The following is a 26,851-nucleotide window of genomic DNA, read 5'->3' on the forward strand; positions in this document are numbered from 1 at the left end:
GCCGATTCATTATCTCTGCAATGAGTAGTTTAATTTAACGTTTTTTGATGGTGCCTAGGTCAAGGGCGCTCGAATAGGGACTCCAAATGGGCTCTTAGAAAGTTATTTTTGTTCTGATGATAATAGCAGCTGTTAAACAGGCTGGAAGGGACAGAGTGAGTGAGGGAGAGACACCTGTTCCCCTCAGTGTGATAACATCGCATCCTTCTCCTCTGGGACCTTTTCCATATTGAGTTGATTAACGTTATTAATTATCGATTTTCCTGTTTCTAAAGGTTTGTTATTTTGCTTCTCCGCTTCCTTTGTGTGAAGCAAGTAAAAGGCCGAAATAAGAGTCCACACTGAGAGCTAGTGGCTCGTCGTCTCAGTGTTTATCCCAGTTTCAGTAACATTAAGCAGACTGAGAGTACAGGACTGTCCCTCTGTGTGGACGCGAGCTCCTCACAGCGCTGCGACAGCTGTTTCTACATCTGGGTGGAGAGGGGGAGTCAAATGTGGTCCAGCAGTACTATCCATAATGGCATCTTGAAACTACACTGTGTTTGGTTTGGAGTCCAGAGCCCTGAGCACAGTTCGGTTCTGGGGTTCTCCTATAGAGCGATGGAGCATGCTCTACAGATACGAGCATCAGGACTCTGCTTCGTGTCGGGGGGGTTTCATTAACAAATTGGGCTCTCTTACAGTTCATGTGTGGCAGGGCTCAGCATGCTAAGCTAGTTACAGGAGTGACATCACCGCCCTCCGAAATCTAGACAGTGTAGAACTTGGCAGCGGCAGAGGATCCATTCTTGTGGAATTCCCCGCGGTCTTGGTGCCGCGTGGCTCTGGGCCCACTAGGGACTGTGCCCCGGCTGAAGATCGGATCACAGCAGAACCGTGCTTGCTACCGGTGTCCTGCAGGATTCTGTCCTGCTTGAGGAGGCAGGTTTGGGGTGTAGCGGAGTTATCTGCTGACCAGGGAGGGGCACTGTGCGTGCCTGGAGCGCGGGGAAGGGGAGGGTTGGGGGTAGGGAGAGCTTCACGCCGGTGATCTCTCAGGCCAGCTGGTGACCGGTGTTTCTAGACCGGTCCTGGGGCCTTGTTCATGTGTGGTGCTGGGCAGTGCCATGACACTGGGGGGTAAAGAAAAGATGACTGAGCGAGAGGACGCATCCAAACAAAGAGTCTTTAATCAGCTGGTCGATTTGGGGAGGGAGCGGGGGTTCGTGTTACAGCTGAGCTACCTGTCCCCGGTCAAGGAAAACAAAGCTCACTGAAGCGAGGCCCGGGTGAATTCTGTCCAGCCACCTGGAGAGAAATTCCACGGGCCTCCTCAGGCACGGCCGTGTGACTTGTCTTTCCCAGAGAGCTCTGCCTGGGAGCCCACACAGTGCTGCCTTGAGAACAGAGAAGGAAGGCGGATGCTGAACCCGCCTTTGTAGATTGATTGAACGATTGATCGATCAGCCTCCCTTGATTTTTTCTTTCCGTCTCAAGTGCTTCACCTGTTGTCTGGGAGAGTCCGTGTTGAAGGCCTCTGCGTTGCGACTGAAGCGAGATGAACTTCTGTTGGAGCAGTGCTACGACAGGGAAGCTAATCAAACTGCCATTGCTTGGCGCTGCAGGCCTTTTCAGGTTTTATGAGCAGAAGATTGATGAACAGATCCACGTACTGGAGCTTTCAAGTTCATGATCTGGTTTTGCATATATTGTTCTGTATTATATATTGTGCTCTTTTGCCCGCAGTGTTCAAAAGCCTGTGCCTGGTAAAATGTAAAAATGGATCGCACTGCTAAACGATTGTTTGCTGTCCTTGTCCGTGTTGCTCTGGTGTTTCCATGGGTAATAGGGTGGTAAAGTCTGGGGACTGTATATGAGCTTCTGCCTGCAGGCAACATCAGTTAATGTTTTACAAGCGTGATTATACATGTGCAATTGATTAGTTAACATATTTGAAGAGATTTATGACCGGAGCTGTGTTTGCCTTTAGCTATAGGCTACATGGTCAAGTTGTCAAGGTCAGGCCTTATGTTATTAGTATTGGTTCCCGCTGTTATTAAATAAATTAATCAAATATCTCAAGTGTCTGTTCTGCAGCCCCCACTATACTGCCAAAATCCACTGGACAGGGGTGCATGAGCAAGATGAACTGATCTTTTGTGTGCTGGTTTAGAAATCCGAGCTTGGTAATGAATGGCTGTTTCAGTAAGCGAGCTCACCCCCGGGACCTCTCTGTTCTTTATCGGAGGCTTGTGTCCCCGAATCACGTGCTGTGTGAGCGCACTGGAGGGGGGGTTGTGCGTTGGCTCCAAATCGTTCTGTTTTTCGCTCGGCCTGCTCCACCGCGCTGATCGCTGGGTGCCGTGTGGGAGACATTCTGGCGGTGAGACGCCAGATCTGGGTCTTGCTCGTGAAGCTTTGTGCCTCACAGTGTGGGGAAACTGGACCGTAACCAACAGACAAAAGTTTTATTTTTAAAAACTGGTGTCGTGCCCCATGGCTCACAGCAAAAACGTGAAAATGAGAAAATTGCTGGACAGTACGAAAAGGGGGACATATTGCCTCCTTTCCTTGTGATTTCTAAAACCATTCCCACATCAGAGAGGTCATGCATTGATGCTCTCTATGTCTTTGGACTAGTTTTGAAAATTGTCCTGTAGTCACCTACCTGTCTGCTGCACACAACACTGTACAACGTGCTGGCTGGCGAAAGACATGAGTCAACTGAATGAAATAATTTGTAATTATGTAATTTGAGGGGAAGATGCTGATTCGCCCTGGAGGCCAAGACGGTAACACTGTGGGTGTGTAAATAGTGACTAATTGTAGAACTCCCTTTCACTGTGTGGTTACTATGGTTTTGATCTTACTGTTTAGCTTTACAGAAATAACTGAAGGTCTTTAGATTCTATCTCTCTCTCTCTCTTTGAAACAAAAAATAAAACCCCAGAAGAAACAAGAACACACTGTGAAAAGAAACTGTGCAGGTCGGTGTGTTTCCTGTGTCAGTGCACAACTTCCTATTGTGAGTGTTTGCTGTTCTGCTTTTCCTGATCGCCTGGGTGGAGGCTGGGTTTTGTCTTCTCTTTCAAATGCCTCGGGGTCTCTAGTTATTTTGCATCGGCTACCCTCTGAATATGCCTTTGTGCCCCATGAGGCATGGCCATCTCTTTGTTTGAAGGTCTACAGGAGAACAGCCACATGGACAGCGCACAGCCCGCTCGAGAAGATTTATGTCGCCCGTTCCGTTTCCCGTTTACGGAAAAATGATTTCTTGGGCGGCAGGCCCAGCCAGTAGCGTTGGTGCCGATACTTCGGCTTCACGCCGGGCAAGATCCGAATGGCCTCCCCTCAGCTGTAGCCTTGCATTTTGGGGAGCAGCAGACGTCCAGCTGAACCTGCTCTGGCTCTAAGATGGGTGTGTGTGATGGCTTGGTCTGTGGCGCGCGCAGTGGGATCTTCATATTGCCGTTGTCTTTTTTTTTATCCTGCTCCCATCTGTGCGGTGGGACGCGAGTGGGGGGCCTTCGTGCCTTCCCTCCTCGTGCCCATTCGCGACCCAGCAGCAGCCCACCTCGCCGAAACCCACAGAGCGGAGGGGGCCGGCCTGCATCAAGTGCCCTGCGTGAATCGGGCTGTCGTTGGGGGGGGGCGAGGAAGAGACCGCGGGCGACCACCCTCCCTCTGTCGAAGCCAGGCAGGATGACGAGAGGAAGGCGGAGTCGCAGGGCAGTCGGAATGCATGCAGAGACCAGGCCGCACAATGGCGGTGGAGTGGCTTCGGTCCACTGGAGTTCACCAGTTCAAACAGCCTGAGAGAATTTTCCGTAAGTGGGGGGGGGGTCTATTTCTTTGGTGTCGAAGCTGGTGAAGGGCTGTATAGCTGGGTTCTTGTGTTTTTCCCAGTGAGTTTTCGTAGGTGCTCTACGGTACTGAAATTCTGACAGTCAGTGAGAAAGAACTTTGATTTGTAAAGACATGACTGCAAAGTTGTCTTGGAAAGCCACTCTTAAAGTAAGGGATTTTTGAAAGCAATCTGACTTCTGGATTTAACAAAGTTTAGTGGGAAATTGGCACGTAACAGGCTGTCGGCCAGAGCCAGGTGCAGTACAGTGAAGGCTGAAAAGGCCAGCTCAGATAGAAAGGGCTATCTGGGTGGGGACATTAGCGTGTTCTGTACAGCCCAGGCAGTCTCAAGTATTCACAAATCCTCTGCCCATCAAACAAGAATCTGGGTTGACATGAATATCAGAATTGCATAAAAGCAAAAAGCTCATTTTTCTTTCCGCAAAATGGGAAAAAGCTGAGCCGTCTCTGAAATACACAGTCACATCAGTGCCAAAACCAGCAGTGGTGGGAGGATGTCGATGAAGATGAAATGCATTCAAAAGATGAGATCTGAGATGCAAAGAAAGAGCTCATCCTCCTTTAACAAGGGGCGTTCTTGAAAAAATGTTTGTGAAACCCAGCAGGGCTGATATTTTACTCACATTTGTGAATGCACAAATGAGTGTGCTTCCAGGCTCTTTTTGCACCATTTAGATCCGTCGCCCGAGACGCCCCCTTTCAGAACGATGCCCAGCACCTCGCCGTCAAGCTTCCCAGAATTCCCCTGCCTTATCTCGACGCGCGCACACTCCCGTGAAGCTGGCAGTCATCCTCCTTTGCAACCCACCCCCCTTCCACACCCACCGAAAGTGCTGAGCAGGGCAGAAACTGACGTGCTCCGTAATTGGGGATTACGTAACTCGGGGTCCCCCTGGTAAACAGCATGGGCTGGTTGGCGGTGGTGTTTTTTGATTTGGCTCTAGAGGCGGTGTTGAGAAATTGCGAGGGGGAAGACGGCGATCGGAAGCTAGAAAGCGTTTTCCATATGGGTGGTATTTTTGCAGTACCTGGCTGAGAGGGGCCTGGGGGGAAAACGTCTGGGGCAGCGGGATGTCCGCTTGGTGACCTCTGACCCTTTCAGCAGGGCCACCAGAGAGGCCAGGGGTCACATCTACGCTTTTGACCACTGGACTGAAGTTTAAGCTGGCAGGCTGCACATTTTAAGGAGGATTGTGACTTTAAGGTGTTCAGCCGTATAGCAGATGGGAGCTTCGCAGCCAAGCACAGACGCCTGCGGTTCTTATAATGAGCAAGATCACTGCTGCAGTCACACATCACATCATCAGCAGGGTAAAACTAACCTCCCTCCTGCCTTATGCCAGTCTAACCTAACTCACATGGACTGAGCTGTTTCTCCTTCTTCCTGTCCTCCCTGTCTTTTTGCTTCTGCTTCTGCACCCACGTGATGGGGAGCTGTGAGCGTGTGCCTGCGGGTGATTGCGGTCTGTGTGTGTCTGTGTGTGTCTGTGTGTGTCTGTGTGTGTCTGTGTGTGTCTGTGTGAATGACAGGAACTGTCTGTGCCTGTTCTTTGTGTTTTATCTTTAGCTGTTTATACAGTGGGAACAAGACTAAACAAATTTCTCCGGAAATGAGATGGGGATCTGGTGCTTTCCTGTTTTGGGAGCAAAAAAAAAACCTGTTTTATTCCTCTGGGCTGCACAAGGTGTTCCTGATGGCTGGAGCTCGTGGCTGTTTGGCGCAGGAACCTGACTGCTGCATTGCATGCTGCACTGTAATGCTTTTACTTTCGAGTTTCTTGGTTATTTTCCCTTTCCAAAGAACTTGAGATTGCAACGGTTCACCCAAATGGGTTCTTTTCCTCATTCCTCTTTCAGCTGATAACGGCCGGCAGGTGTGCCCCACTTGTGAACTGGGCACCAGTCTGCTGTACCGGGCATTAACCAAAGATTAAAGGCCCAGTGGTTAATTGCAAAATTTAAGACCCATCTCTTGATCGTCCTTCCTGTTCTTAATCTGTCTTGACCTTTAACCTTTGATGGTGGTGTGTGTGTGGGTGGGGGGGCGGAGCTGGGTTTACAAAGCAGTGCATTTCCTTCTTGCAAAGACATTGGATGGGTTTATTCTAGCAATAACCAAAGGTGCAATCTTCAGTTCTGATAGTAATGGCCCATGGGAACAATTACTAAGCTTTTTGCCTTCTTTTTTTTCTGTCACAATTTACAAATATCATCCCACTGAGATGTGCGCAGGCAGCCGCATTGATTAAGCAGCGAGAAGGGCTCAGGAGTCATCTGCGTTTTCTCTGCCTCGATTTCTCTGCCTGGCTTGATGAAGTACTACAGCCTTCCTTTGTGGACCTGATCGCAATTGCACATCTCTGCAGATCGATTGCTGACAGCCCTGCTGTCAGTGACTGGATTGCCAGATGAATTTCGGTCTCTCTGTCCTTGGGCGTTGAAGTGCTCGTCTTTTGAAAATTGCCGAAGCAACAGCATTAAAATGACTCAGTGAGCTCATCTAAATATATACATCTCTAATATATATTCTGTCTATCCGATGTGGATTCGCAAATTGTGTGCTTATACAACAGAGTTTACAGATGAGAATATTAGGTCCATCTAGACCAGTTAGTAGTTAATTGTTAGTTAATTCCAGTTAGTAAATGCCATCAACTTCAACAACATGGTTGGGCAGTTCTGGATAAAGACGTGCCTCCTGTTCTTGGTTTTAAATACTGTAGTTTCCACTTGTGAGACCTCTGACCTGCCCAGCTTTGCCCCTGCTTGTGTTTTAACACATCCCAGGCAGCACAGCTCAGTACTGGAGGAGCGGTGCGTCCCTCATGCAATCCCCAAGGTGGCCACAGGGGTGGCGCTGTGTCACTGAGTGCCTCAGTCTAATAAGACAAGATCACTTTATTAGTCACATACAATTTCTTGTATTAGGAATTTGTCTTTTCGCACACCCCAGCCTGCTCTCCATGAGACACACAGGCGGGGAGAGAGAAGCTTGGGGTCAGAGCGCAGGGTCAGCCATTTATACGGCACCCCTGGAGCAGCTGGGGTTAAGGGCCTTGCTCAGGGGCCCAACGGGGTAGGATTCCTCTGCCGGCCGTGGGATACGAACCGGCAACCTCCCAGCCACAGGCGCAGATCCTGAGCCTCAGAGCCACCACTCCTCCCTACCAGACAGTTGTGTGCTGACACTCAGGGAATCTAGTGATGTGACCCAGGTTCGAACCCGTGGTCATAGAGCTCAACTCATTCTCAGATAACTGCCTTCCCTGGTGGAGCCACTTAGAAGTCTGCTTGTGTAAATATTCTGTACCAACTAAAAATGACCCTTGTTCTGTAGCTTTTGTGGACTTATGGAGTTGTAAATAAACTTGATATCTTTTAAAAGTGTTTTTTTTTCATGTATATTTGAGTTCTTCAGGTTTGAATCTAACAGCACACTGAGCGAGCTCTGGCTCGGATATCTGCAGTAATTTAGAAAAACGGAGATCAATGGAACTTGTCACAGTGGGAGGTCATGAGTGACAACTGTGTCGAGCTTTTTGGTGGTTCTTTTCTCCTCTTCCTCCTCAGTGTTTGAAAATCCATAGAGACACTTTGCTGCTTGACGTCTCAGACTCGAAGGACAGGATTTCTGAAAAGCAGAAAGAGGAGACCCAGGGAAAAGGCAAGCTGGGCAGCTGGAAGTTAGATTCTTGCTTTAAAACAAAAAGTTAAGAAGATGTCGTTGGGTATCTTGAGGCATCAGGTAAGGAGGCACGCAAAAATCCTAACTGTTACGGGAGAGAAGAGTTTGGGCACATTGGAGTGAAACAAAGCCCAAGCCGTGTTTGTGTGTTCGCTAAACGGGGTTCTCACTCCGAGCTCGGTGTGGCCTCTTGCTTCCACTTGTTAATCAGCGTGTCACCTGCCTGCTGTAGATCAAGCCTGCTAAATCGGCCCCTTCGGCAGAAATGGCTTAAGCCCGTGTGAGTCACACTGCGTCAGAAGAGGATGCCTAGTTAAAATTTAATTGTCTGGGGCTGGGAAGCAGTGGGAGTATAATCCTGTTGTTCAATAGGCTCTGCCTGCTTTTGTTACTGCAAGGAAAGAGCCAAGGTTACCTGAGACCGCGGCCTGTGGTTACTGAAAGCCGTAGCCGTCGGTGGAGCTTGAGATGGGTGAACGCAGAGGGGCAGATTGGGTTGAGAGATCAGCCCTTTTACCCAGAATCCCAGCTGTGGAGACCCAAAGGAGGCGGTTCTTCCCAAGTACTGTACAGCCAGCTCTCTCTCGCCCATCCCACTTCATAAACCCAAACAGACATCCGACAGGACCAAGCAAACCAGTCATGCTAACTCCGGCCTGCTGGGATTCGCCTTGTACGTGAGGATCCTGTCTGGAGTTCAGTCTGGCGTTGGCGCACTGGGCTTCTCATTAGAGACTCCTTTCTTTCAGGGAGCTGCATGGCTGATGTCATTTCTGATGACAAGTTCAGTGCGCGGTGCTGATTCTGCCCAGTAGCATCAAATGTTATTTTTCCATGTTAGAAACTGTTGCAGACAGAAGCTTGGCAGCCCCCGTATCCCCCTAGCTATGCTGGATGTTATATAACTGTCACATTATAGCTTATTACATAAGTAAAGGGGGAAGAGAAGATTTTTTTCGCTGTGTATTTTACGGTTTGGAGTGTTTTTTCTCAGAGTGACTTCTTAACCGTGCATTTATTAGTCCTCAATATGCCTTGTCAGAAAGGAATTAAAGAACACAACGTCACATGACCTGAGATTAATGATGACAGTGTCACATGACCTGACCTTTGGAGTTCTTGACCTCCATGTTGGAAATACCATGACAACCAGCACTGGCGGAATGTCATTTTTACTGGGTCGTTATATAGGACCCAGTGGAAGTTTTAATTGTGTGGGAGTGCGTGGGGGGAAAGCCTGGGGTTCACAGTGGCCTTTCAAGTCTCTTGAAGATGTCAGACTAACTGTTCTTTGAGAAGATCCAAAGTGCAGGCTTCTCTTGTTTTTTCCTTTTAAAAAAATCTTGAAAAAACTATATGTTGTGCGTGCGGCGGCCCCCTGCCAGAACGCTGAGAAAAACAGATGATGTGATGCGACATCAGTGCAGCTCGAGACTGCGGCCTAGAGGCACGGAGCTCGAGTTGGACTCCTGCCCCAGATGGTGCTGCCCCTGCAGGGGAGGAGTGGCAGAGGGAGCCTGGCGGGCCCTGGGGGACGAGCAGATCGCCCTCACGATGATGCCATAGCAACCACTCGCAATCTGCCTGCCTCTGCTTCAGTGCAGCACTGCCTTGTCTCGAATCGACAGTTTCTTTCCTGGATGTCCTGCCGGGCGCCTACTGTTTGGAAAGACGGGGGAAAAAAATTAAATGATCATGCACGAAACACACAGGTCTTAAGCTTCTATTCAGGAGCTTTGACTTCTAATTGCACTCTCCGATGTGCTTGGAAATGGAGTTTCGCAGGTCATCTGTTTGCCCTGTACCTGCACACTCTACCCAAGGTACGGGTGAGAGACCTGACCTGAAAAATTGCTTCGGCTTCTGCGAGCTGGGAGCGAGATTTGTCTGAGCGGACGCGAGTCCTGCAGGCGTTTGGTTTTAAATGAACAGAAACGGCAGGATCTTAAAGTCCCCGATTTTTAGTTTTTGGAACAACAAGTTTCCTGCGCTGGCTGGCCGGCGTCTTGGAAAAGAACGCTAATCACGGTGTTGGAAAGAATCCGACCACGATCACTGGAGGATCCGCCGAGACCCCAGGGGCAGAATGACGGGGGGTGGAGCTGAGCCTCAGCATAGTCCGATGGGCAATGCAAAAAAAAAAGTACTCTTGACTGAGAGCGCTAGCTTCGCAATTACAGTTATAAATCCCTGGCACGGTTCACCATCGAGCCTCTCATGATTTTTTTTGTTGACATCAGCTTTAAATTGCAGGCCGTGCTGAGCTCTGATGCTTTTCTTCCTCTGCAGCCATATGCCATGTATCGGGGCTGATCTGATGCACTAGCATGGACTGAAAAAAACAGAGCAGCGGCATTAAAACCTCTTATTCACTTGTATAGGTCCAACACTTGTATAGGTGGCAAGAGTATGAACACTGATTACCTGGATATGCAGATCATATGCAACAGGCAGACTGGGAAATAAAAAAGTTCTTGACACGGTTTTGTTTGCTGCAAGACGAGCAGGATTAAAGAGGGCTGACCTGCAGCTCGTCTAGACTCGTTACGCTTTTTGTTTTTCCTGTGTTTTCGGCATAGTTTTGGCCCCAGGTTAATACTGGCTTTGATCGCGGTTGGCCTGAATCTGCCTCTGCGATAGACAAAGGAAGGGTGGTGGGCTGTTGATACACTAAATCGAGCTGATGGAAACAGCAGTCAGGCGAAACGCAGTGCCCTTTCTGGGCAGGGCTGTGGCATCGTGCCATGTGATGTCTGGACACGTGCCAGGGCGAACCCAAGAGCTTGCACAGGCCCTCAGTGCCTCAGAGAACGTCCCCACCCCCCCCCTCGGCAAGGAAGTGTGATGAGATTGAGAACATAGCAGAGCTGAATCAAGGTCTCGTAATCCGTGTGGGCTTTAAGTGTGCCTAAAATTGAAAACACGAGGGACCTCTTTACACAAAGAGCAGTGGGAGTGTGGAACAAGCTGCCCGGCCATGTTGTTCAATCCGATACCCTGGCTTCTTGCAAACACCAGCCAGAAGAGATCCTGGGATTAATTAGGTACTTATTACAAAGCGTCTTGGGTGAGCCAGTAATGTTTACAGGGGGATTCTTAGATGTGGGGAAAGTGGCCTGTGGATTAGTATTTTTTTTTCCCTCTTTGATCGTGCTATGCAGGCTGTCGCTCCAGAGCCTGGCCTGGGAACAGAACCGCACGGGTTCGTCCTGGCGTTCCTGTGGTGACCCCAGGCCTGCGGCCCTTCGAGTGTCGTGACCTCGTATGGGGAAGCAAAACCGGACAAGCAAGCTTTCAGTCGTTCAGAGGGGGACAATTCGAATGCTAAAGAGTCAGAACAGGAATTTCAAACCACCGAGCAGGCAGGCGACAGCCCTCCCCAGCGCACGTGATACTAGCAGCACGGCTAGCGATTTAATCTCCTCCCCAGTGGTGCACAGACAGAACCGGTGTTTATCCTGTAATGTTTGACTAATGTGATTGCAGAGTAATTCCTCTTTGGCTTTTGTTGCTGTTGTTGTTGTTGTTTTTTTGACAATTTTGTTTGGTTTGTCTTTGTTAAGATGCCTGGGTTATTACAGGACCTGGCAGAGAAAGGCAACACTACCTGTTGACCCTAATCCTGGCCCAGTGAAAGCCTGGGTGCACGTTGGGGGGGTGATGTCTGAGTGCCACGTCTGCTCCAGTGTCTGCAGGGATTAGGGCCGGAGCGTAGCACAGCCTGTCTAACCTTCAGCTCCTCCGTTCGGACTGGAGAACACTCTGCAGAGTCAGCTGGAGCTGCCCACCTTTGTATCTGAAGGTGTTTTCAGTTGTGTGTCCGAATCGGACACTCGGTATCACTGCCATGTCCTGTAACACCTTTATTGACTGTTCTTATCTTTCTCTCACTGTGCTTCAGTGGCGTGACCCCCTGGGCGAGACCGCTGTTGTAAATGAGACACTGTATCTGTGTCGGGTGGATTGAAGGATGACTTTTGCCGTCCAGAGGCTGTTGGGCTGTACCACACATTTCTAGATCTTTCCACAGTGTCGGATTAAATTCCACCGGTATTCTAGGGAAAGGAACCTCTGTTCTGTTAGCATCCTTTATATCCATCACCTTTGGAAAGATGAATCTGTATTTCCTTGCACAAATATAGGCTGTGAAAATGTGCACAAAATGTGCACAAAAACGTTATTGCAACATGAAACGTGACGCAAGGACGTGTTTCAAGAGCTAAAGAGTGAGAAGGACAGGGGAGGAACTCTTCTCTCCAGATTAGCACCGAGAGTCCGTGCTCCCTCTTTGAGGTGCAGTAGCTCTTCTAGTGAAGCCCCTGTTGTGAACTCAGAGCCATCACGGAGACTGTGGGAGTCAATTGTGACCGTGTATGAGTGCCTCTTGGTGGGGAGAAAAGTTCAACGGGCACCAACTGTCCATTCTGCCCCATTGAGAGTGTTACAACGCGGTGTCTCGGTGATCTTCGGGGGCGGGCGGGGAAAGCTGGGGGCTCACTGAAAACAGCCAGAGAGGAGCAGAGACAGCGAGGAGTAAGGCTAGACAGGAGTAAGAGTTACGCGGAAGGCAACCGATGCAGACAGGTGGACAGCGGCAGGGAAAGACACCACTGGATCAGTGCGGATAACCAGGAATTCGTCAGGTTTCAGGTTTTGGGTTTCGAGTTTCGGGCTGGAGCTCCTCTCGGATCAGAGCTGGACGTAGCACAACCAGAGGTAGCTCAATGACAGAGCACTGTTCCAGGGGCATTAACTGGTGTACCTGAGGGGGCTGAAATTGGGTAACTCATTGGTGATGGGGCACTGATCAATGGCCTGATCGTGTTCTGATGGCCCCAGGACAAACGCGGTCGGTTGTGGGAATGTGGGGAGTTCCCACAGCAACCGAGAGCTGCTATCCCCTGCCAGCCCAGACAATAACTGGTTGTTGCAGAAGGTTTTAAACTAAGGAAGTAGAAAGTGGCCTATTGTTGTTTCGTCTCTATACTACACCAAAGACAGATGAGTGTTTGGAGAACTAGATGAAATTGCTGGGTGACAATTTTTGCTAGATTAGCTGCAGCTCAATTGCATAAACAAGGATTTTGTACAGTATAATAAACTTTTATTTAACCAGGCATGTCACATGCGAACAAATTCTTTTTTTTTTTACAAATTTTCAAAAACTCAAAATCTCCTTTTAGATTACATGCAGTTTTGGCACTAATTTGGCAACCAGGAGCCTAATTATAAATACTGACAATTTTAAACCTGATGTCCTATTTTCTCAGGGTGTTCCGCAGGGCTCTGTGTCGGTGCCTTTATTGTTGAAATTTATTTATTGTTCAAATGTTACCTCAACCTGAAATCATTCATCATTGTGGGTTTGGGTTTCAGTGTTATGTTGATGACCAAGATTTACTTTCAGACCAAATTCAGAGCTTACCGTTACAATAACTGACAACCGATTACAGCAATCAAGATTAGATGACTGCAATGCCTTAGTTCCTGGGGTATTTTCTAAGGTACAAGTAGGCCTAAGTATGTTCAGAATTCTTGCGTTATACATCAGCTCATAACTCTCGCCCTCTGTGAATTTCACTGCCTTCTGCTGAAACAGAGTGGACTTTAACATTCCAAATTTAAATTTAAAAACAAATTTAAAAACAAATTTCTGCAATTTCCCTCACGGGATCAATAAAGTATCTATCTATCTATTCCCCTGCTCACACTTGAGGTACTGCATAGCTCTGGTTTATCTGAAGGATTACTTTAGCAGTTCAGTCCAGTTCTTACTCAGAGATCTGCTGATTCAGGACCTTTTTCTCTGCCGAAGGCTAGGCTCCATACGGTGGGCGCCATTCTTCTGATCTCCAACTCTACATCCATGGAACTTGGCTCTTAAATCCAGCAGAGACTCTGCGATTGCCAGAACCTTCGCAGCGTGCTTAAAAGACCTATCTGTCAGATTCATGGAGACCTCCTCATCAGACCTTTTGCTTCTCTTGTGCATTAGATCCATGCTGTTGTACTGTGCTCTGAGGTTCTTGAAAAGCTCACATAAAGAAAATTGTATTATTGTCTCTTTTCCAGTAAAATCATAACAGCAATGTGATGGTGGTACCTTGCTCAGGGGTGCAACAGCTGTGCCCCACTTAAGATTTGAACCCACAACCTTCCAATTTGCGGTCTCCACAGTGGAATGGGCGAGAGTCATTGCTCTGTGAAGTCCTGTCGGATCCTTGTTTGCTTAAAGCATGATGGCATTGAGAGTGTGTGTGTGTGTATGGGGGTGATGTGATTTCAGTGGGTTTTCAACAGCATAGAAAACAGGAGCTGTGCAGACGTGTGTGTCGGGCTCACGGCTGCTGCTGTGGGTCGGTATGCTGTTGGGGGAAACAGGTGCTACCCCAGTGTCTGTATGAGTGTGTGTGCTGCTCTGAGGGGCTGTAGGGAAGCACATGGCCACACAGGCACACAAACACAGAGGCCCCTGATCTGACTGCACATTGTCATCTTCAATTTCCTCCAGCTGCTCCTCCCCCGCAAGGTTTCTGAAATGCCTGTAACAAGGACACAAGAAGCATTTTGCTATTATATAAAGATATATTATATAAAGAATATAATGCCCTTCTTGTTAGCACTTTAAAAAAAAATAGTTTTTGAGTGTTTAAGGCTGTATCCCACAGCTTTCTCATTTAATACATCTCAATCGGTTTTCAAACGTTTGTGTTTTAGAAGGCAGCTTTTGAACAACTTCTAAATCGATTTGATTAAATTGCACCTGTCAGTTCTGGAGCAAAACATCTTCTGTCCTTAAAACCGTGTGCCTGGAGCCTGATTCTCTGACAGCTGGGTCTGATGCAACTAATAACATCATACAGCCAGTTTAGAGTCCTAGACAACCTCAGTTAAGAAAAACAAGGACAGTCAAGCACAGGAGTGTGCACCTACCTAGATGGACAGCAAGAGATTTTTTATTTTTTGTTTGCTAAATAACTGAAATCACTGAGATTTTGCGTTAAGGATGTGTTAAGTTCGATTCTTTCTCATCTCTTCAGTCTTGTACAGAGGAGGCTATGAGTGGTCTTAATATAGCTATTTCCTGCAGGGAAACAAGTAAAGGTTAATTCCATGCTGACAAGCAGAACGATGTAATGCAGCATTTCAAGGGTTGAGCCTTCTCCACCTGAATTACTTGTTTCCTATAGCCTGTACTGTGATAACACAGATCCCCACGCGAACCTGTTTCAAGTCCTAATGGGTACCAACTTCAGACCCAACAAGAGCCTAAAGGGTGTTATTTAGAAACAAGTGCCCTCTGAAGTGAACAGAAATGAGCTGTAGTGGTCTGATCACGGTGATCTGTGGGTCTGAATCAGTCACGCAGGGATCACACATGATGCTGGAGTCCAGGACTGTCTGACCTCACGGTATGGACTAATACAGAAAACTGCACCTGTTCTCCGAAATCTCTGAACATAAGAACATACAGTAAAGAAAGGCTCCAGATAAAGTGAAGTATTGATCACCACTGGGATCCCACAATCCCATCAAGACTTCTTTAGATTTTTCCAGACAACTTGACCATTTCTTCCAGACTCCCAGAACCCTTTCAGTAGGGCCTCATCTCCAGTACTGACAGTACCACACATCTACCCCCATGGGAATCTGCCTGTTTTTCTTAAATCTGGTTCTTTAAAGGATATAACTTTGCCAGAACAAATTTTGAAAAAATGCTAAAGCCCTCTGCCTCTCCATTCCAATTAAAAAAATGGGATATGGAACGGTAGGTGACGGAAAGCTGCGTCCGTGTGTCTTGTGGACACCCTCTCGTGTTTTGGTGGGGCCTGCTTCCCTTTGGCCGCCCCCCTCCCCACCGCCATCGGCACCACGACACAGCCGAGCCCTGAAACAGCCCTTTGTTCTCGGCGGGAGCACGAGGCCGTCCAGACGGCTGGGCCGCAGCGCTGGCCGGGGGCCCCACTCAGCTGCGCGTGATCCCTGCTGAGGGGGGGCTCGGCTGACCCGGGCGCGCTTTCATCAGGAAAACGGCAGCTGGAAGACCTGCGCCTAGCGTGGGAGCTGATCGGCGGTGTACTGGGCTGATCGGCGGTGACGCTACAACGCTGGGTCTTCATCACGTGTACATCAGGGCCTCGGAAACGCGTGTCCTCTTCACCTGCGGGCTTCCAGAAGAGTCTTCAATCCAGTGGGCTGAGTGGAGTCTGGAATCCTCTGCTGCCCCACTGTTCTGACTGCTACTGCTCCTACTGCTACTCCTGTTACTCCTATTTCTGTCCCTACTGCTACTACAGCTACACCTACTGCTACTCCTGCTACTCCTCCTGCTGCTACTGTTCCTACTGCTACTCTTGCTACTCCTATTTCTGCCCCTACTGCTACTACTGCTACTCCTACTGCTACTCCTGCTACTCCTCCTGCTTCTCCTGCTCCTACTACTCCTGCTCTTACTGCTACTACAGCTTCTCCTCCTGCTCCTACTGCTACTCCTGCTACTCCTGCTCCTACTGCTACTCTTGCTACTCCTATTCCTACTCTTACTGCTACTGTTCCTACTGCTACTCCTGCTACTCCTACTGCTACTCTTGCTACTCCTATTTCTGCCCCTACTGCTACTACTGCTACTCCTACTGCTACTCCTACTGCTACTCCTGCTACTCCTGCTACTCCTCCTACTACTCCTGCTCCTACAGCTACTCCTACAGCTACTCCTACAGCTACTCCTACTGCTGCTCCTCCTGCTCCTCCTGCTCCTCCTGCTCCTCCTGCTACTCCTGCTACTCCTGCTACTCCTGCTACTCCTGCTCCTACTGCTCCTACTGCTACTCTTGCTACTCCTATTCCTACTCTTACTGCTACTGCTCCTACTGCTATGCCTGCTACTCCTATTTCTACACCTACTGATCCTACTGATAGTCCTACTACTCCTTTTCCTGCTACCACAGCTACTGCTCCTACTGCTAAACCTACTGCTCCTACTCCTGCTGCTACAGCTACTGCATTTACTGACGAGCGGCTACTGACTACTGGGCGTGTAACTCTGTCCTTTCTTCAATAGCACAAACGGAAATGCCAGTCTTCCCAGAATCCAGCCGCGTTGGGGCTTTAAAAGTATTCCTTACACTTTCGCGTGGTCGTGTCCCCTCTTTCCCAGAGTTGCACGTTTTGCATTCCTGAAAAGATTTCCCGGGATTCTTGTCTGGCTGGATCCGGGCCACAGGTGTTCCCACATCTCTCCTGTGCGGCTGAGGGCTCCACCAGCGTGGGGACACCCTCCGCAGATACCTCGGCAGCGTTTGGGAAAACTAGTTCCTCAGGTTTGCGAGTTGGGCCGTTTTTTGTCCATTCCACTGCAGAAACACTCTTTAAGATTCCACCATGTGAGTGGCCAAAAAATACAAATTGATTAAAACCATGAAGGACGTTTTAGTGTTTGGGCGGAGGGTTGACGTTCTAAGATTTTCGTCCCCATCTGGGATGTCGATCCGGAGAACACTGGAACCAGAGCCTGGAATCTTTACCAGACTGCTCCCACCCGGCTGTACCGTACCTCTTCCGGGTGGGTCTCGTGACAGTCCGTGTATCGTGCAGGCCTGAGCCCAAGATCCCATTATATCTCACATGGTTGCATTTGTTTGTGGAATGAATTCATTAAACCACTGAGTGAGCTTCTACACTCTATATTTTCGTATAGAGTGGGAAAGTGCAGCCCGGATGGAGATCTTTAATTTACAAAATGTAGTCAAAATAGCCCCCTGCATTTCTTATTTTCTTTTCATTTTAGGTTTGTTCCTCCTCTTTATTCTTTCCCTTATTTATTTTTGTCTTATGTTATCTTGAAATACTAAGATGTCAATCATGCTGTTGTGCACAAAAAGGAGGAGTGCTAAGGAAATGGATATTCTTTTTTTTTTCTTCACAAAGGCAGCTCCATAACAAATGGATTTTATGGATTCGATTGTTCTTAAGCTCTCTTCTTGGTAGCTGCTGTTGGTGTTCATCTCATAAAACAGCTGGGGGAAAATATATTTTTTTTATCTCCCTGCTTTGCACCTCTGTATCTCCACGCTGGCTGTGGTTACTGCGTGTTACAGATGACATTTTCTTTTGATGAGCTTTTAATAGACTCAGGGTTGGGGTGCGAATGAGCGAGTTGGCTGGAGTGTGGAGGTGTTAATGGAGCCAAGCCCAGGGTCTCTCTGCCTGAGGCCTGTTCATCTCGTCTGCACGGTGAAGCACAGTTTGCGCCTCGCTTTGGAAAAGCAGAAACCAAACTCTTAATGGCGCCATGATCTTTGCAAGCAGGGTTGCTTAACGGATCTCTTAGGTCTTATCAAAAGGATTGCATTCCCTGTTCGTACCTGAAGTTAGACAGCCAGTATCCGATAACCGAGTCTGTAAACCAGATAGTAAAGTAAATCTTTATTTCAGGGCCTTAGTACCTTGATATGCAAAATTGATCAGCGGCCGTGACCCCCTTAGAACTGTGCAATAAGACACTGTTTGTTTTAATGACTGCAGGTCTTGCAGAAAATCCATCTTACTTGTCCATTTCCACGACACTCTAGATTGGCATGCCAAATCCTAAATTCTAACAAAAGCAAAAAACAAAACATTTTGCAGATTTTAAGATGACAAAATCTGGACACAAATTTATCAGTTGATCTCCCATACTCTTCACAGGCTTATTCCCTTTGTCTCCAGACCTCAGTTACATAGCACTTTGACCCAAGTTGGATTTTGCCAGTTGTAGCCTCTTTTTCTACGGTGCAGCAGAAAAGCAAATACTGTTGCGTTTGCATATTAGTTTCTAGACAACCCTGCCTATGCTGCTTCACACAAAATCAGGTGGGAACCTGTCCATTTGCTGATAATCTTAAATACAAGTACTTTGCAGGCCCTTACTGCACTGGGAGTGGCTCGAAGGGCTAAAGTAGAGTAGGCTTATTTCTCTTCCAGGTCCTTGCCTTGCAGCTAGCCCTTGTCCTTCAGTGTGCTTGGCACAGTGCGCGTCTCAGCCCTGCCGGTCCAATCAGAACCCCCCTGACTAACCAACTGGGTCTTGATTGGCTCAGGGCCGCGGGCTCAGCATGGCTTAGCGAGAGCTTGTCGAGGGGCTGGAGCGCCGTCTGTACGGAGGGGTAGCTGCAGCTCGCAGGGATTAAAGCCGGTCCACACCCCAGATTGTTCTCTCAGGACTGAGCTCTCCACAAGTAGCAGGGGCTTACCGGTGTCGGCGAGAGGCTGCTGTCAGCGCTCGGCGCTGTCTGATTGGACTCTCTCTTGGCGTTTTTCTCGCCTGAAGTTTCTCGCCATCCTTCTCCAAAGGAAGAGCATTTCCTGCTCTGCGTGGTTCGGAAACTCTGAACTCCGCCAGTGGGTGACATTTCTCTCTTTTAATTCTTCTGTGGGTTTCATTAAGCTAGAATATTGTCTCTCTCAACATGTCATATTTAATTGTGTAATGATATGCTGGCTAGAACTTACAGAGTAGCGTCTTCTGCCTAGTAGGTTGCAGAAATATTCTATAGATGAGGTCAGACTTAAACTCCACAATATTTCATTTTGATGTGGAATGACTTTTTCCGCTTGAGAAGGGCTATTTTTTACTCTGCATTCTTTTTCTCCATGTTTGATATGGGTTTATTCAGATCTGCATTTCAGTTTGAAACAGTGGGCTGATTGTTTAATGCGTTTAGCTGATAAATGGGCCTCAAACACACATTCGCTGGCTTTCTGGGGTAGCTAAAAGCTTTTTCTAATTGATTCTTCTGCACTGCAAAGTGAAGGAAACTAAATCCTATTAGAGAATAATGAATCCTCCGTCCTCCCGTTCCCTTGTAAAATAAATGCTGTAGTGAGGAGGGATTGTTCAATGCAAAATGCTGCTTTGTTTTTTTTTTCCTCCCCAAAGCACAGATGTTAAATCAAATCAGATGTCAGAGAGCATCTCTGTGAATTCAAACGCGTTAACTTGCACTTCAGTTTTCAGCTCGGGTAATGAATCTCATGCTGGCAAACAGAAAAGCTCTAGTTGGCAGAGTGTGATTCACAGATTATAAATCTGGTTCTCACCTGTTTTTCCAATACTAGCATCTTACATAAGGAAGTACTTTGCATCCAGAAATCCAGAGTTTCTGATCCACTGTGGTCATTCCTGGTGTCCTGCCTTCATTTTAATTGACTAGGTCATAAACATCTGCCTTGGATGCAAGATGTTATTTTGGGTAATTTCCTTCTTTTTTAAAAAAAAAATGCAGAAAAGCGGCTAATCCAGTCACATTAGATTCCTCACAGCAGCATGTCGCTATTTTGAGATTCTTTAAAGAGTGTTTTGGAAAATATAGCCATTATTTCTGCTGAAGGTCCTGGACAGTGTCTAATTTTGATTTGTATGGTTGGGGAAGGTGGGTATTTTGCTGGTTTCAGCTGATGAGGTTTTGAAATTGTGGGGTTTTTTTCCCGTTGTTTCTGGGTCCTAAATGACAGGTTTGGTTGTTTGGTTGGTCTGAAATAAAAGAAAGAGCGAGACGGACAGTCGTGAACAAACCGCCAGCAGACAATACTCAATGCCACAGGCCTTCATTCCAGCTTGGAGCACAGCCTGCTACTGGTTGGCTGAGGTTGTACTGGGTTATCTTGGCACATGTAGGAGAAGAAGCTCATAAATTGCCCACTTGCACAAAGCCTGGATGAAGGTGGGCCACTTCTTCCCTCTGACTCATGGGCAAGGGTATGTGCACCACAATGCAAAATAAAAGATTATTTTTTTAAGAAAACTGGAGGTGCTCTTTCCTTCCCACTGGGACAGCAGTATTGCATGCGTTATCGTCTTCTGGTGGGAAAAACTCTGCAATACGCGACGAAGTATAACTCTTATTTGGAAGAGTTTAAAAGGTTTTGCCTGGCATTTCCCTCAGTGAAAGTCTCTTTCTCTCGTTTGCAGAGATCGTACGCCCTGCAGCACGAACACTGAGCTCCGCGCCAGAGCAGTGAGAGTGCTGTCAGGAATGATGACTTCCCCTCTGGCCCTAGCTAATACTATGGCCTTCTGTTGTCCAGCTGGCGTTTTCTGACTTTGTGCCTCCTGAGGCCCAGTGCTTCTGCCTGGAGTAGTGTAAGGTGGTGAATTGCTTTGGGTTTAAAGAGCAAGGCTATCTCCGTTGTCAGCTTTTGTATCAATCTAAGAGAAGCCAGGCAAAAAGAATATAGGCTAAAGTGTGATCCTGGCTTGCAATTTCTCATGCTGCAGCTGCTAGGTGTTGCATTGAGAAGAGTCTTGGACGTTTCAGCGGTCTTGAAAAGAAGCTAAACCAGTGTTAGGAGAGCAAACTGGGATGCAGCCTTAACGCTGTGTTGTTGTTTACTCCAGGAAGGAAGGCCAAGTTGCCTCGTGCATGTGAGCTGGGCAGGTTTAATTCCACGTGTGGCATGAACGACCTCCCTGCTGAATGGGGCTCATTTCTTGTGCCGCGTTTTGTCAGCATAGCTTGCCTGCTGCTTGACAGTTTTCTTGTCCAGCAAGGGACCCTTTTTCACCTGTGCGCCAGCCTGCCTGCCTGTTGAGTCCATCAGCACACGTGAATAATAAATAATGGACACGAGCCGCGTCATCATGCCAACCAGGAGGAGGGAGGGGCTGCAGCCAGAGTGAAGGGGCCAGTACTGGAGCAGACAGGACAGCTGCACAGGGGTGGATGTCCCATCATTAGTCAGAATGTGAATCATGCACCTCAGTGGAGTTTGCATCAGCAGCCCTCGTGTCTGGAAAACAAACTCTGAAAATGAGGTATTGAGAGCAGGGATTGTCAGCTTTAGTCCTTGGAGATGCAGCCGGTGATGTGACTTCTCTAAATGAGCTCAGTTGGGTAATTCAGATCACAATTGAAATGATAATAATGCACACCTTGAGCACTGCAGGTATCCATCCCTCGTAATAATTGATTCGTAATGGAATGTCAGTTCATGGAAATAATGTCCTTAAACCCTCTCCCTTGTCAGTTTTGTGCTAATAAGACCATCGTTGATGCAGTTCACTTGTACGCATACAGTTTTGGGGCCATCTGTATTTCTAGTGCAGGTTTAGCTCTGTAGCTCTGTTCCTGTGAGATGCACATGAGGTATCCAGCACTTACGGTGCTGTCATGAACCTGCACTGTAATGTGGCCCACCTGTTCTTGCACTTGACCAAAGGTGAACTCTGCTGAGTGCGGGGGGGGGGGGGGTTCTAATATTTTGGCCGGTGGCCAGAACAAGTCCCAGATTGCCCTCCTGTTGGCAATCAGGAGGTCAGTCATGTCAGAGCTGGTGCCTGAGGTGATCTTTTTAGAAAAAACGGGATGGGGCTGGGGCTGCCGATCTTTCCGAAAATCCTCTGTGGGACTCGGGATGTGGCCCACCTGTTGAAGCTGCTCTTGCAGATCGCACAGGCGATCTGTTTAGTGCAGGGGGGCTCTAATATTTTGGCCGGTGGCTGTACCTAGCTGCAGATAACCATGCGGTGCGTGGCCCGGCGGACCTGACTCCTCCTGCACACCGCGCTCGGCAGTCAGTCGCCCCTGTGGGGTCTCGGCACGGAAACCGCCGACATCAGAACCAGATGACAGAAGGGAGGTCACTTCCACTTTTCTTTGGCTTGAGTTGTTACAGTTTTACATTTCCCTTCGTGCAGGAAGTGGTCAGAACCGCGGCTGGTGTTTCTTAACGGGGGAGGTTATTATAACTCCTGTCAAACAGGCACAGTTCCCCTCCTCTGCACCTGAACCAGCGCGAGCTGAAGCGACCGGTCGGGCGAGCTGAGGAGAGGAAGCAGGCCGGCGCTCTGTGGCTGTTCACCGGCGGTGCCAGCGGCTCTTAGCCCTGGGGTGCGGGTCAGATAAAGGAAGTCTTTCCCACTTCGTCTCTGCTTTTGAGCAATCGCACTTCCTGTGGGCCTGGAGGGGAGCTGGCTGATGTGCTTGTGTTTGAGGAGATGCCCGAGCTTAGCAAGCACGAGGACTCGGGTTAGGAAATGAAATGGAGGACCTGTGTTGATCCCCGCGAGACGGCAGAGGAGCTGCTCTGATCCTGAAGCCTAGCTCGCTGCGTTTTGAAACCCGCTAAGAGAGGAAGGATTCTCGCCATTTCTCATCGCCACCTTTCAAACTGACGGCAGAGTGGGGTGGGGAGAGACAAGCTTTTTTTTCCTTCTCCTTTCTCACCTTCGCAAGGATTAATTTTCGCTTTCTCACTCTGGGTATCGCTGACTGCGTCAGAGAGCGGCGCGGGGGCTGGCGGGCTGGGGCAGGTGGCGAGGGGGGACAGGTGGGGCTTTTCGCTGGGTTTAGTCCTGCGGGGGTCCGCAGGGTTCCTGCCAGCCCGTCAGGATGTCGGGGGGGGGGGGGGGGGAGAGAGAGACGTTTAGGTCCTCCTGGGCAGAAAAATCGTTGTATCCACACACCCAGACAGACTGCAAAATCCTGACTTGCGAAAGCTGTTCTGTCTGTGGTTGAGCAAAAGCTTCCTATATCTGCGCCCACTGATAATGACTAGGACTTGTCCCTGTCCAGGGGGTTCCCAGCTCAAATCCGCTAGTGCAACATGCACCCCGCTAAGAGAGTTTGTGAGCTTCCTTGTGCTTCTGCCCTTCAGCTGAGAAGTGAAGTTCAGGCCAGGTTGCAAGAGACTGGGGTTGCAAAGCACGAGGGGAGGCATAGAGGACCCCCTAATTTTGCCTGATTCCCTTCTGGTGAGCTGAGTATTGTATACAAATACAGTGCACAGTAAGTGCTCACTGACCAAAACACCAGGGGCCTGCTCCTAGTCCCCAGCTGAAGTTACAATGAGTGATTGGGCTTGAGGAACGACTCTGCAGGTCAGTCAGGTCAGAGGTGCTGCCGGAGGTGATCCCGTTAGAAAAACGGGATGGGGCTGGGGCTGCCGATCTTTCCGAAAATCCTCTATGGGACTCGGGATGTGGCCCACCTGTTGAAGCTGCTCTTGCAGATCGCACAGGCGATCTGTTTAGTGCAGGGGGGCTCTAATATTTTGGCCGGTGGCTGTACCTAGCTGCAGATAACCATGCGGTGCGTGGCCCGGCGGACCTGACTCCTCCTGCACGCCGCGCTCGGCTGTCAGTCGCCCCTGTGGGGTCTCGGCACAGAAACCGCCGACATCAGAACCAGATGACAGAAGGGAGGTCACTTCCACTTTTCTTTGGCTTGAGTTGTTACAGTTTTACATTTCCCTTCGTGCAGGAAGTGGTCAGAACCGCGGCTGGTGTTTCTTAATGGGGGACGGGAGCTGTTCTTGCACACGACGGAGTTGATCTCTGTTCAGTGCAGGGAAGGGTTCTAATATTTTAGGCTGTGTAAAACATGACTAATAAACTATTTTCTATAGTGCCTTTAAAGGTGGCCTCTCGAAGTGTTTTACAGAATAATGACAACAGTAACAAATGCACAATGCGATAGATGGTAGATAGGGGGGCTAAATACAGTAGGAGCAAGGGGTAAAGAAGTTTAGAAGAGCCTTTACCAGTTAAATAAAGGTTTTGAGTTTAGAGAAGGGGGCTCTCTGATATCCTTGGGGAGAGAGTTCCAGAGCTGTGGATTTTTAGGACTTTGAATGACATCGCAGCAGGTCATTGCAAGATTCTCTTGTTGGTGCTGCCCACTGCTGTCCAGATGGAGGGGGCGTGGGGGGGTTGATGGCATGTTGATGGACACCTGATGGCGCGGTGGGCTCCCTGAACGTGTGTAGGCCCTTTGCAGCCATGCCTGGCCTTCAGTACAGTCCTGTCCTCTGTCAGGACATTAATCATGGTCTGGTGTTTAAACCTCATCCAGTCCATCATTATGTGGAGTGTGGAAACTGCTCCGCAATTAAATGGCTATTTTCAGCTCTGGAGAATAAAAACCGTGCTGAAGGCAGCAACCTCTTGTATTTACTGACTCTTGTGCTGCATTAAAATTTAAACTGGCTCGCCCTGTTTGGAACCCGAGGGAAAGGGATGTAGAGGAAAGAAAAGGGGGAAGTGATTTTCTCTGTCTCTCTCTTTTACATGGGAGGATGTTGTCGGTGTAAAAAAGAAAGAGCTCGTTCATTTCTGTCTCTTTGTCTGCGCTGTGCGTTTCCCCTTCCCACTCACCCGGAGCCTCCGGAGGGGGTGGGGCCGTCGTTCACACCGTCGGCTGTTCCAAGAATCCCGTTTTCTGCTCACAACCCCCTGTCGATTGTTCAGCACGGGTTCCTGCTGGCCGTGTTTCAGTAATAATATAATACAATCATTTCCAGGACAGTGTTTCAGAACTGGCTTACTTTAGACTTATTTGCCTTTATTTTTTATGCTTGATTCTTTGTCCGTTATGGTACCAAGGATTTATTTTAATAATCATTTGCACACTTCTGTGCACTTTCATATAGAAGGGGACCCACCTCCCACCTGGGCAACATAAAGCAGCCATTCTGCACCAGCAGCTCCACCTGGGAGACACACAGCTGACATTCTGCACCAGCAGCCCCATTTGGGAGACAAACAGCTGACATTCTGCACCAGCAGCCCCATTTGGGAGACAAACAGCTGACATTCTGCACCAGCAGCCCCATCTGGGAGACACATAGCAGCCATTCTGCACAGCAGTTCAGGTAGAAAAATGAGAACTGAGTGGAGTTTAAGCAGGACTCTGAAGTTCTCACTCCTGTTCTTGGGAACAGCGCCATAGGATTGTTAATGAGCAAGAAGTCAGGACCTAAGTTTAATGTGTCACTTAAAAGTTCAGAAGCTCCTACATCACTGTGTCTCCTGTTACTGTATGTCTTATTTAAATTGCTTTTAATAAATGCATGAGCAGGATAATTTTAAAGACGCAATCCTGGACTATAATTACTAGTCTAGTCCTACTAGCATTTTCTTCAAATGGTCTACTGTTGCAACAAAAGTCTATTTGTTGTAACGTTTAATTCTTTTAAACAATAACACTAATGCTGTTAATGGGGCTTATATGCAGCTCTTCTTTTGAGAGCTGACGTTGTACGGTGGGGACTCCATGTGACACCTCCTCCTTTTTCCCGTCTCTTTCAGAAGCCGACTTAAAGAAAGCGTTCATCACAGAGGTAAGAGCTGGTGTCGCCTCCCTCCCCCCTTAATCCTGCCGACTCCCCAAGTCTCAGGCTGTTCCTGCATGTGGGTCTCCGAGTTCCCTCCTTCCCTGTGGAATCCTCCTTCCTCTTCCATTCCCTCTTCACAGCAGGACTGACCAATTCAATCAATATTATTTTTCCCCCCCCCCCGGAGTTGTTGAAATGTTTTTGCCACCGCAGAGAGGGGACAGAGAGGCAGGAATTGCATGCTCACGAGCTCCGTGGCATTCCTGAAACACCCATGGGAGATGGTTACATTGTCGGTCTTCTTCCATCCGGTTAATCCTACTTTCCCCAGATGCCCTCCTCCTCCGGACAGCCGGGCTCAGGCCCAGGGAAGAAGATCGGCCACAGGGGAGTGGACGCCTCCGGAGAAACCACCTACAAGAAGGTACACGCATCCAGAGCCTCCATGCACCCCAGCTCCCGGTCACGGAGACCGGATCCGGGAGTGGGTCGTTCCTGCTTCTGGAGAGCCACAGTCCCGCAGGATATTCCAGGATCTCCGCGTCTCCGAGTGCCGGAACGACAAGTCACGTTGGCTGTCCGGACCCCGTAATTTAGTCCCTTGCTCAATTAGAGGCAGTTAATGTCGCACGTTTGGCCAGCACGGTGTGGAAGTGAGCGTGGGCGCATGGTGGCCTACAGTAGTACTGTGTCGTGTCGTGTGTGGAGAGTCCGGTCCCTGTCCTGGTCGTTTCTCCTCCCTGCCGCGTCGCCTCTCTCCACCTCCGTCCCATCCCCCCTTCTCTCTTTCTCGTCCGTCTCTCCCCGCAGACCACGTCCTCGGCACTGAAGGGCGCCATCCAGCTGGGGATTGGCTACACGGTCGGCAATCTGAGCTCCAAGCCCGAGAGGGACGTGCTCATGCAGGACTTCTACGTGGTCGAAAGCATCTTCTTCCCCAGGTGAGGACGGCTGGGGCCGTGCGGGCTGCTCCACAGGGGCCGTTTCTCGTAGAGCGCGTGCGTGACTCTAGTCCTTCGGGGATGCAATCCGGTCATTTCGGTCTTTTTCGGTCAACAGTGCCTTGAAAAGTGTTCAAATGCGGTTGGGCTGTTAAAGGGCTTCGCGTTCTGAGTGCAGGTTGTGTATTTGACGAGGCCTGTGGGTTGAGTTACTAGACGACTTTGACCACGATTCTTCCCCTTTGGGTCCCCTTCCCCTTCTTCACCCTATACCTCATCCAGGTGGTGT

General features: G+C 48.9%; 1 protein-coding gene across 3 annotated transcripts in view; it reads left to right on the forward strand.

Annotated features, from left to right (window-relative positions):
* Positions 1–26,851, forward strand: part of pip5k1ca (phosphatidylinositol-4-phosphate 5-kinase, type I, gamma a) — a 55,045-nt gene that overhangs the window by 3,420 nt on the left and 24,774 nt on the right. For 2 of the 3 annotated variants that reach the window (XM_088907420.1, XM_088907419.1), the window contains exons 2-4: positions 25,596–25,627; positions 25,953–26,045; positions 26,432–26,562. In XM_088907420.1, the coding sequence (XP_088763546.1) occupies positions 25,596–25,627; positions 25,953–26,045; positions 26,432–26,562 (256 nt within the window). The remainder of the gene's footprint in view (positions 1–25,595; positions 25,628–25,952; positions 26,046–26,431; positions 26,563–26,851) is intronic. The other variant, XM_088907421.1, reaches the window with a different exon arrangement.

The sequence above is a fragment of the Atractosteus spatula genome, chromosome 28, assembly GCF_055471065.1.
Source record: "Atractosteus spatula isolate fAtrSpa1 chromosome 28, fAtrSpa1.hap1, whole genome shotgun sequence".
Lineage (NCBI taxonomy): Eukaryota > Metazoa > Chordata > Actinopteri > Semionotiformes > Lepisosteidae > Atractosteus > Atractosteus spatula.